The 12,252-nt window shown below is 38.9% G+C and overlaps 1 protein-coding gene across 6 annotated transcripts in view; it reads left to right on the top strand.

Moving 5' to 3' along the window:
- The window catches only part of cabin1 (calcineurin binding protein 1), a 111,544-nt gene that overhangs the window by 45,818 nt on the left and 53,474 nt on the right, over positions 1–12,252 (top strand). For all 6 annotated transcript variants that reach the window (XM_015366283.2, XM_015366282.2, XM_069182354.1 and 3 more), the window contains 2 exons: positions 2,541–2,720; positions 2,955–3,358. In XM_015366283.2, the coding sequence (XP_015221769.2) occupies positions 2,541–2,720; positions 2,955–3,358 (584 nt within the window). The remainder of the gene's footprint in view (positions 1–2,540; positions 2,721–2,954; positions 3,359–12,252) is intronic.

The raw sequence follows: 12,252 nt of genomic DNA, 5'->3' as shown, positions 1-12,252 counted from the left end.
AGGTACATTTATCCAGTCCAGGTCACCAGATCTTCTCCTGGCGCATAATGAAGTGGTGTTCCCAGTCAACTTTCTCTTTGGCACAGGACAGGGACAAATCCCTGGAACCTGTCAGTATCATGTTATACTTAAATCATCTAAGATAGACAGAGCCAGATAGGACAATTGTTTTTGCATTTTATGTGACCTTTATTAAAATTAGCCTGTTAGATTAATGTAGCGACAATGCATGTATTTTATATGCACAGTGTGTTCAGTTAAGCAACCCCAAAATTCTGTCTTCTTAGGAAATAAAGGTAGTATATCAGCATGAAAAAGTATTAAGTAATTAAAGTATTTAGTATTCAAACATATTCACTGTTTTCACTTGTTCGAAAATTGAAGAAATGTTGTGGTTTCCCTTTTTGTCTTTGTTAAAAATTAATAAGCTATTTCTAAAAGTGGAACAGCTTATTGGAATAGCCTTAATTCCATTAATTAGTCCTTAATTCCATTAACTAAGTGGTGACGGGTCCAACGTAAATACAGTTTGATGCTGAAGAAGAAATCTCTGGGTAAGAAGGTTTTTCACTGGATCATGTTGTTTGATTTGTTCTCCTTGCTGCTTTAGTCATTTTTTCCCAAACAAAACACTGTGCCTGAAACACGTTTAGTTTCCCTCCCTGGCCTTGTACAGCTGATTTTCTAATTGGGAAATGCTTACAACTGAATTAGTAATTAACCGTAGCCAGTGGCGGGGATACTTTGACTCTTTTATTCTGTTAGAGAACTCTGTCCCAGCTGATGCTTAATTACTGACCTTCAGTGTTTGATTAATGTTTTGAAAGCATCAAAGCTGTTTAATGACATTGATTGGGGGGCCTGCTCCGGGCCTGGAGATTTCTGGTCCAGATCGTGGCTGTATTACACATCCACTGCGGTCCCAGTCGTTGCACATTTTTACTGGCAATGCTGAGAGGTGGCCAGCCACAGTCAGCGTTCTGTGCTTGCAGAGCTGAGAGTTTGCACTCAGAGGTGGGTTTGACCTCTGTTTGGCACTAAAGCTCTGTTTGCATATAAGCCTATGTAAACAGAACGAACACTGCCTGAATATTTTGCATGAGCAGTATTGCCCAGCTATGGTGGCAACTAGTCCTAACGTTTATACAATGGTAGCCTGTTCCCCTACTGGATATGTCTGCAGTTGTGATGTGATTTAACGTATGGCGCTTAACATCGTCAGACTAGACTTAAATGTTTAACTATTCCATCACCACTTAGTCATTTTATTGTATGTGGTAGAGTTGTATTGAATGTGCACAGATTTTATTGCATGTGCAGAACATTTCAAAGTGGTTCACAACCTTCAAATCAATTTACAGAATTTGTACTGTATGAATTAGAGCAGTAAAACAGAGCATAGAACCGTAAAACAATGGAGTTTAAGAACTCAAATGAGAAGAAGAAAGCTCTTAATACATTGAAGATTTTCAAAAGAGGTAGGATATTAGGTTTTATTAAACCAGTAGTTTGGAAGTTTTGGTCAATTGCATATAGACTCGTGTTCTTTCTTGTAAAGTTACGGATTGAGCCGGTCCGGCAGCTGTTATTTCCCTTCTGGCACAGGCACAGTATAGCTGTTGTGGATGTGTTTTGTGTGAGCATCCAGGTGAACATCAAATCAAACAACAAATGCTAACTTGTGATTGTAACTTCCAAGCCCTTTATAAGTTTATTTGCCTTGAAACATGAAGTTGCAAAGCTTCTTTCTCTTCTGTCTTCTTCTTGGTGGTAATTTACACTCTTCTTCCCTCTAAGGTATATTTCAGGTGCTGTATCTATCTACTAACTCTTTTTTTCCCCATGCCTGGCTGGTACCTTGCACCAAGCCCAGGAGTCGTACCCAGACAATGCCTGATTATTGTAAAATCTACACACATTACAGTAAACACTGCCTTGCTTTGCTCACATCTGGCAACATGTTGCAATAACAAGGGGTGTGTCTGTGTGATGTAAACCATGTACAACAATAACTGAAAATATGATCAGATGGTACCTAAACTAAAAATGTGGGTGGATAGGAAAGAGGTTGCAGTGAAGCTTCCTATCATGTAGCAGACCTGCTCATTTTAGTCCCCACTGTACAGAATTTGACTATAAACTCGCAGGAAGGCTTACCAGGTTTTGGACTTCAAGTAATATCTCTTCAAAGCTGATTGCAGGGCAATCAGTGCTCTCCAGTCCTTGGATACTTGAGCGAGCCATCTGCGAGATAAAACCGAGAATGATATATCAGTTCGGTAAGGAAAGAAATCACGGTTGGCCACATTTTAATGAAAACCATCAGTTGAATACTTCTGAAAACCTAATGTTGACAATTACAGAGCAGCCAGGCTTAACTTGTTGTTATCTCATAACTGAGTGTGGACTCAAAGCCGTATCGAATTGGGAGAAAGATGTTTCCAAAAGAAAGCAATGGTGCTGCTTCATACTGTATGTGCCATAGTCCGGTGACCGCCAAGTGCTATATGACGTGCATTTGTGTGTCTTTGTCCTGTCAGAACGGAGCCAGGACAGCATGGTGGTGATGCTGTCCGACTCCAACTCCATCCAGGACCCCTTCTCCGACCCTGCCAGCTCCCAGGAAAGCAGCCGCAAGGTGCTGTCTGGGAAGGGGAGCGCCTCCTCGTCGGAAAACACCACGCCTCTGAAAGAAGGACAGGAAAGAGTGGAGGAAGCAGGTACCCGCCTTTTCTGTCTGGCATTGAAGGATTTTATTTTAACAGCTTGAGTTAATGAGCTGTCACCAGCTGGATGCCTTAGGTTAAGACCAGTTATTTTTCTTTTTCTTTATAAATATTCTAGCAGCATAAATAATCAGATATGCTTAAGAAATGCTAGTAAGAAGTCTTGCTGTGCTGTAGTAAAGTGGGTAAGTGCAACATGGCTGATGCATGCTGTGAAACTCTTTCCAGGTGTGTTGGAAGAGAAAAGTGAGAGACCCACAGATGTCCTTCAGGACAACAGAAACATAATTGAGGTGCTGGACGACCTGTCCGTCTCATTGACAGAACTCGGAGGGCAAAAGGCTGCCTCTGATCCAGCGCTGTCCACAGTGCCAGCAAATCCTGCCAAGCCCTCCGCTGTCTTGACCCCGGTGACCCCAGTGACCCCAGCGAACGAGGCCAGGAAGAAGGGGGAGGCGGCCGCCGAGGTGCCGGAGGTGCCGCAGAGCCTGCCCTCGGACCAGGCCGAGCAGCGGCGGGTGCTGGTGGACATGTGCGTCCGGGCCCTTTTCCTCTGCCTCAGCCGTTTCCCTCAGCACTACAAAAGCCTCTACCGTCTGGCCTTCCTCTACGCCAACAGCAAGACGCACCAGGTGAGCCAGGGTGCCCCCTGTTCTCCGACCCGGGCCCGTTACTCCCAGCGTGTTGCACGGAGCTCCCAACACGTTTATTTCTGAAAAGAAAACCCCAGAAAGTGCACACCCACCTCCTATTTTTATATATGTTACTATATTTTTTTTTGCATACTTTAACATTTTTGAAAATGGTTCCCCATGCATTCAGAATCTGAGGCAAAGGGCAGTGCTAGCAAAGGCTGTGTTTTATTCAGCCCAAATTGCACAGGAAAGCTTGTGCCCGAATGTTAAAATATCCCAGTTCGTACAGTTACGAGCTCCTGCTTGTTTTGTGTATTTCAGAAATACGTAAGTCTGTGACTGTGCGTGCATGAAACTCCACTGGAAAGGCTCCTGTTTTAGTCTTGATTTTATCACTTGCTGAGTGCAGGAAGCAAGGACACAGTTAACAGAACTTGCACATTTGTATTTTTCAGTAACAATTTATTTTGGTTCACTTTTGACTCATCATTCTTTAGAAACTCAGTTTGCTTTATAATAAGCTCGAATCTCTGGCAGCTGAATGCAATTTGGTGAAGTTGTGCCATCAACACATGTGTGGGAGTCTAATCTGCCTTTACATGTTACTCCTTCTGAGGTTGGTGCAAGGAAACTTCAACTGCATTGCTGAAGCCAGCACTTCTAATTTCACATAACGGACCTTGTTAAGAAAGGATAAGGCTAGCGGTGCTCATTAGAAATCAGCTGGCTCCAATAATGACTCGAGATGTAGTTCTGTTTGAATTCCTGTTGTTGCCCCATTGCTTATGATGGCTTATGATAGCAGTTATAAATCTGTTTTATCATGTTTCTCAGCTCCATATTGTTTTAAGGATACTGACCTTTTAAATCAAGATCCGCTCTTATGTATTGGTTGAAACTCATGTGTATGATCATAGATAGCAGTTAGTTTCTTCAAAACTTCCTGCTTTAAGCAAACATTCAGGTAATAGATGACTAAAGAAACATACCTGTGGACAGGCTGATTGAAAGGGTAAGCATGTTCTAAACTTATATGGTTTTAGTTTTATTTAAATTCTGGAACAGGTAGAAACCCTATATGTCTGTTATATATTGCTTTCATCAGGCATTTTTTCTATTCATATTCATCTCCTTTTGCAGTTTGATATGAAAATGTCAGGTAATTGTTTAGATCCGGTACAAATTACCTTACTTACGGTAGCTAAAAAATATTAGCATCATTATAATAAGCAGGATCAGATAGCCTGTGACCTGAGTGAGGAACAGAGATTTTATGCTTCCCTTTTACTCAGCAGTGAGCTGTGAACTAGCATATCTGTTGTTGCTTTTTATCCCCTTGGGCAGTTTAGTTCATAAATGATTAAACCTGTGATATTAATCGGGCCTTGTTCTCTCAGCTCTGGTGTTGTAAATGATTGTTTACTTTAGAAAGTGTTTTTTTTCCCACTTAATATCACAACTTTAAAGTCTGTTGTTTCTGGGTAAAATGTTGAAGTGAAAGAAGTATAGAAATATCTTTGCATAAAGCGTTCTTTAGTATACTTCAGTATGTTACATGCATTCCTTTGGGAAATTAATTTCTCTAACAGTAACATGAGTGTTCCATATGTGTATTGCTCAACAGTTTTCTGTTTGTGTTTCTGTGGAGAGTGCTAATTAAGTGGTTATTATTAATATTGTTTTGGTTATAATGAGATGCAGAACAGGGAGGTAAACCAGATTTAAGGTGCATGTGTCCTCATGTGTTGTGTCAAGAGTATCACCATTTCATCTTTAGTAAGGCACGATCCGCTTAGTTCTACCCATCCTTAAAAAGGCATTGCGTTGTTAGTGGAATCTTGTGTGTAATTAGAATAGCACACAGTGATACTCTCCCTTCACAACCTGTTGTTTGGTTGATTCTTCTATGTCTTTCTGAATTGATCCCACCTAAAATCTCTGTCTTTTAGTAAAGCTTGGGGATTCTCACACATGTGCTCCATCAAGATGTCGAGATCTGTGGAGGCCAGGGATCCTTAGAGCTCTTTCATGCAAAAGGAATGAGGTAGCTCTAAAAAAAACAGTTGATGACCTTCCAGACGTGAAACTTCAGAGTAGTAACGTACAGTACAGCTATGGACAGGCAAGACTTTGATCTGCGCAGAAGTGATTATTATTAAAAGTTATAACATTGCAGGGGATCAGTCATAAAGCTGTTAGACTCATTTTTAATGAAGTAGGAAGAAGAGCAAATAAACAAAAACCTGCTTAGTGCTTGTGAGATGAGGAACACACTTTGCAAAATGTGTTTCTTTTCACCTGGGGGATTTTTGTCTCCTCTGAAGTTCTTAATGCCTAATCTCTGTTTTGCATTGTTCCAGTTGAAGATGATGTGGCAATTTTCTATGCATGCTGCGTGTGTCTCTTGGACCCCTGAGGTGCTTTTGGATCAAAAGTTGCAAATGTAATTGCACAAATATACATGATTTGAGTTACAATCTACTAACTCAAAAAGGGTACTAATAAAAAAAATGATTTGACAAGATCTGTCAATCTTGAAAGTGTGTTACCATGATTTTCACAAGATAATATATGATTTGAAGGAGGTTGTTTTATGTATTCATAAAACAGAGATTTTCTATTCTGAGGTATACTAAAATAAACCCATGTATAGGGTTAAGAAAATTAGTGTTTTTAGAGATGAAAAGCACTTCTGTAAATCTTTGTTCTGGTTCTTATTCCAGCAGTGTACAAGTAGCCATAATGTCACTTCTGACCATTATGACTTGGTATTAGTAGAACCCTTTTTAAGCTTTTCTTAACAATAACTTCATCAAGTAATGTTATATGTAATCATTATGATAATTCTGAAAGTGATGGAAATGACAGTAATGAAAATATTTAATAATGGCAGTGCTCACAGGAAATCATCTCTCTTGGGCTTTGTTATTGCTAAAAGAATAGCATTGTGTAGGAAATTGCCTTTATTCCATCAGACTCCCAGTATATTACAGTATCAATTACATTCTGTGACTGTGAGATTCAACAGTAAGGTGCTAATGCTGTACACGTGTTAAGATCTTCCGCAACAAAAATGAAAGAACACAGTTTTGAAATTACAGGCTTATAACTAAATATAAATCACCTCGAACACATAATGTGCATGTGTGTGGCAATTACATTTTTCTATTACACTTCATTTTGAAATCCTTAATGATTTAAGCAGGTCTTTTTATCATGCTATGTATCTAAGAATTGTTAAGCAGTAGAAATGGCAGGAGAATAGAGCTATGAAACCCACAAAAAGAGTTATGTGTTGAGAACAACTGAGTAGTTACATGACATAGAGTGAAATACTCCCTTGTGCTGAACCTGTTTATTATGATTTTATGTCCTTGGATCAGATCTCTTCTCATTCTCTTTTGCTCTAGAGATTTAGTTCCCTTACCTTGTCTGTAAGTGTGACTCCCTTGAGGTGCATTCTGAGGATCATTCTCGTCACTCTTTGAACACTTTATAGGGCTATTTGCTTATTGTGTTACAAACCTGAACACTAAATGGTTTCAGTTTTTGAACATAAGTGCTGCAGTGCATTGTAATAGTGTAACATTGTCGCAGTGCATTGTAAGATGGTGTGATGCAAAGCTGGCTTTGTTATCGCTCTCCCCCCGTTGCCTTGGGAAGAGCATTGACTCAACACAAAATCACAGATCGCTTCTTGCAGCTCAGAATCACCCATGTGATCATATCGTATATTTACTACTTCCCGTGTGGAATTTAATTTGCTACACTTCTGCCCAATCCATGCTTCTCTTTTAAGAGTTTTCTAATTCTTTTGCTGGTGTTCTTATTTGCTAGTTTCCCTGTATCAGATGTAGCCGATTTGTTAACTATACCAGAATCTAGATCATTGAGAATGAACCAGGAAGACCAAAAGGCCTAAAAAGGGTCCCTGCAGCACACCCTGGTTTACATATGTCCAATTATGCCCCTTAGGAGGACACATTGTTTCCTGTTCATTGATTAATTCTCAGTTTATATACATACATTACTTGTTATGAATTCCCATAACATTTTACAGTAAATTTCAGATCAAAAGCTTACTGGAAATCTCAGTTTATCATGTCGTAAGTCATACATCTTTTTTTTTTTAAATACAATTACTTTGTTGGATCTTATTTATTACTCCTGCTGGAATTCTATGCGTGCTTTTTCAGTCTGGCTCCAACCTTCAGCAGACATGATGTTTGAGGTCATCTCTAAATTGACCAAAATAATGGGCAATAGCAAACACAGTAATTCCATAATTGACTATTTGCAGGTGTTCAATAAACTTGTAACAGCAAGAGACATAGATGATTGTCTCTCACACTTATTATTACTGAATATTTTTGGATTCGTTGGAAGTTTGAAATACCAGTTCCGTCTCTGTCTGGAGCTGCAGAAATATACCAAATTCTGGCAAGGTGTAATACATGTACATTACGTTTTGCTAATCTTGTGCATTGATTCCCCATTTTGATTTAGGCAGGAGAAAAACATTTTTCTCTTTACATTTCAGGAGACATCTAAATAGACGAGAGGAAAAAAATCTGCCTGGAGACAAAGGCAGTGTATTGATTATTTAGTGACACTTACTGCCGAAAAATCAATTAATTCTTGATTACCTCTTTAAATAAGATGCGATACTTTCACTTAACATTTAAATCTAATTTTGTGGCCTTTTGTCCATTTTTAAAATTAAATGGATTTATAAAGTAGTGCTGCAAAACCTTTATCACTGAGATGAGGTTACATTACATTCTAACACTAACTTATTGGAATCCTTTTCCTTTTAGCTATAGATTTCATATTTCTTTTTGGAAGATAGCCTATGCTATTTGTTCTTTGGTTTTCTAAGCATTTCAATGTGTCCATTAGAATCTCACTAAAGGCTTAAGGTTCATTTTTCAATGGAAATAGTCGCAGTACATAGGGATGTCTTACTAACCTTCTTGTCATGTTTCCCAAGAGGTATGACTGATCTGAAAGTATTGTTCTGCAGGTTATTTTGACCTAGTGTTCTGAGGTGTGGGAAATTACATCAGCTGAGTCACTTCATTCCGGTTAACCAAGCCATTAGACCAAAAGCAGTGCAGAACCTCAGAACCACCATTCCACTGCCATGGTGGAGTTTCTGTATGATGAAAGAACTCATCGTCTTCCAAAAAACAAACATATCTACAGTCTCCATTAATCTGCACTTTAAAGCAGTCTGGTTTTATTTTACAGTCTGTCAAAATATGTTACTACAGATAATCATGAATATGACTTTTTTTTAATATGCCAGGCATTACATATAATTTATGGATGTGTACTTGTCTCTTGGTGAATTGTCCCAGTTTTGCCATCACAGAAACCTTAAAAATATTTTTTTTTTCTCAGCTGGAAAAGTTCAGGGTAAAACGGCCTAATTAAGCCTGTAGAGAGCACAGAACTGAACTTGATATGTTCTGTTTAAGGTGTTGGAAAAGCATTAGGACAAATGATTTCAAAATGGGTTTTATTATTTTTATGACTTAAGTTACAATTTCAAGGAATTAAAGGTTATCAGAGTCTTTGTGTGTATGATTTGTAAACATTTTTCTCAAGATATATTAGCAAAAATTGCAGTTCTGTCAACATGTCTGGCTCTAGTAAAATTCCAAATACTTTTAAAGATGTTTACTATTTGAGTAACGTGGATGCAATAACAGAACATTTCGAACATTTTCTTGGCACATATGCTTCAAAAGAAGAAAATATGACAGGTCTTCTTTAGCACATGTATCAGATAATACCAAGAGCACTGATCAAATATCTGCTGCTTTCAAGTAGAGAAAACATACATTGTAATATAAAACGGGTCTTGAAGAGGCTACATATGAGAAGCACCTGGGTGTTTATTATGGCACATCATTTATGTTATGAAAACCATGGGGAATGTTGGGATATATATTAGATTATTTAACATGCAAGTTAAGATCTCATTAGTATTGCATAAAGTTTTGGCCACCACGATAAAAAAAAAGATAAAGCTGGTCTGGAAGAAGTGGAGAAGAGAAGCACCAGATAATTTACTAGGCATATAGGAGGTGCTAACAGACGCACAGAACTGAGTCTTTTTAGTTCTGAACAAAGAAGAGCCTGAGGGGGGCTGACTCCAGTATTCACAAAGTGTACAAAGTCAATCGAATAGACTTCTTTTGAATCATCACTGAAGCACAAACCAGGGGACGCAAGTATAAACGACAGGGAGACGCATTTAAAACTGCAAACATTCTTTACACAAATGGATCTGGGAGTCTGGAACAGTCTTTCAAGAAATAGCTTGTTGAGATTCTCAGATCATTTAGCTGTTAAATTCAAGAACCTAGATAAGAAAAATGTCCCCCTCTTGTTTGGAGTGTTCTTATATAAACTATTGAAGATCACATGAAAATGTTGCTGGGCTTTTAGTTTATTACGTTTAGTATTGTAGCTGTGCTGCAGTAGTCTATAAAGAATCAGGCATTTATTAAAGGCAATTGCAGTGTTTCTCTTAGCTGCTTGAAAGCAGTCCCTGGGTCTTTTGGCAATGCCTTAAAAGCTGTACCTTAGTCAGACACTCTTATTCTTTCTTTCAGAATTTCAAGTGTGCCCACATTAGTGGCTATGAGGTAGGAGCACAACACAGTCACGGATAGAAAATTCATTGCTTGTTTTCTCACAGTGTATAAGATAGCATTGTTAGTTTGATAACTTATTCTTAACCTGGTTAACAGGGGTAGTGCTTTGCTTAAATGTTTAAAACAAAAAAAGTGCCAGATGGGGGAAATAATTAATCTTTCTAACCATAACTTATGTTTTTTGGCACCTCTGCATCCAGCTGGCTGGTTACCCTTCAACAAAACCTATGTGTCATGAGACTAGGGAGCTTGTGGTCGAAAGAAACAGCAACATCAACTTTGTGGGGCTTTGAGAAAAGAGAAAACTATCTAACTTGGAAGTTTCGCACAGACACTATGATATAAAAAGAATAAACTTTCTTTTATATATCAAAATTAAAAGTAGAATCGCAGAATCGAAACCTGATAGGAAGCCAGTGCAAAGACTCCAAGACAGGCGTTATGTGATTGCTTGCATGTGACCTGGTCAGGATTCTGGCTGCCAAATTCTGAATGTATTGGAGTTTGTTCAGTATCGATTTAGATACCCCAGCAACTAGAGTGTTGCAGTAATAAATTCTAGGAAAGACAAATGTGTTGACGATCTTTTCTGTTACAGTCAAAGAAAACATAGGATGTAGTCAGGTGATATTTCTGAGATGGCAGAAAACATTTTTTGCATTGGGTTCAAAAGTCAAGCCAAGATTGAATATAGCCCCCAAATTCTTCAGTTTTGATTGAAATTAAAGCATAATGCCATCTACAGATAGGGTTCCTGCACTAGTTTTACGTTGTTGATGGGAGGTGCCAAGAAGCATAACCTAACCTAAGCACTGTGGAGTTGATTTTAGAGCTGTCGTGCAATGCAAGCCTGGGTTTGATCAAAAATTACCAGCCCTTTCCAGCCATGATGTTAAATGACTACAGAGGTCAGCTGCTTTGGCGCTCTCGACATGAGACATGAGTCTCTCTCGCATTAATCCAGAAATCTCAGGCATAATATTAAGCTCTCAGGGAACGGAGGAATGCGAGTTTTATTATATTGAGTGCAACGTGAGAAACCTGAATCTAGAAAGGAGATACGGTCTGCACTACAAGGATCCTCCTAAAGTTTACCTGGATACCAATTTCTTGATGTAAACTAACAAGGAAGTAGTGAACGTGCCTTTATCACCAGAGGTGAAAGTTTTTATTACATCGGAGATCGGAGAGATTCTTTGTTAGTGGGTGACCTTATTGCTTCTAGTCTTGTTTTGATATTTATACAATCATAATTATCTTATCCATTTCATAGTTATTTTTTTTTCAGTAAATTACATCTTTTAAACCTATATGATATGGATCATAGCCATCTAAGGGTGATGGGACGAGTGAGCTAAAATTTCTGCAGCATGAAATAGCCTTAAAATCTTGGTTTGAATGTATGTTTTGCTATGTAAGGTGCTCTGCTGTGAGAATTTGCTTTCTGTTGGTTTCATCCAATTTTCTGTAGATTAGAAAAAGAATCAACATTCAGCATGGCTGTGTTAGACAGGTCTTTGATGCAACATAGTCTGACAATAGTATTGCTGCAAACAAAATGTTAAGCCTTCCAGCTACATGCGTCTTCCTGATGACATCAGTATGGCACCATGGGTTGAGTCTGGGGCTGTTCCAGGCCTCCCAACACACCTGCAGTGTCTGGAACCAAACAGTTTTCACTCCCGCCGAGCTTCAGCTCGCAAGTGAAGACGTTAACCACAATGCAACACTTTCAGCATTGTAAGTTTGCCAGAAACACACACACACACAGAAGCAACCAGTTTTCAAAGTTGCCTTTTTTTGGCCAGAGGTTGGTAGAGAGAGAGAAAAGTTACGGAATTCCCCTCTCCAGGGCCACAGGTGTGCTCTCCGTCTTGTTGCACATTAAAGAGCAATCAGAATGAGAGCACTTCAGTGGATGCTGCACTGTTTCAAGAAGTGGCGCATTATAGCCATACAGGTTTCAGATGGTCAAATCATGCATTCAAGTTGATCGCACCCGTATGTGAAAGTGTGTGTGTATTTGTAGTCCTGTTTTTTGTACAAGCACATGGCAGGAATTGATACACAGGAGGCCAGAGGATCATGATATGCAGCCAGAGAATATAAGTGAAATGACATCTGATGGCACAGCATATTGAAAAGTTTGTGAGGCCAGTCCTTGAGCTACTGTAGATATAGGAAAACATGGCACATTTTATCTCATGACATCAGAAACAAACGTGC

This window comes from Lepisosteus oculatus, chromosome 22 (assembly GCF_040954835.1).
Source record: "Lepisosteus oculatus isolate fLepOcu1 chromosome 22, fLepOcu1.hap2, whole genome shotgun sequence".
In the NCBI taxonomy this organism is placed as follows: Eukaryota; Metazoa; Chordata; class Actinopteri; order Semionotiformes; family Lepisosteidae; genus Lepisosteus; species Lepisosteus oculatus.
This window is presented reverse-complemented; position numbering and strand designations above follow the sequence as displayed.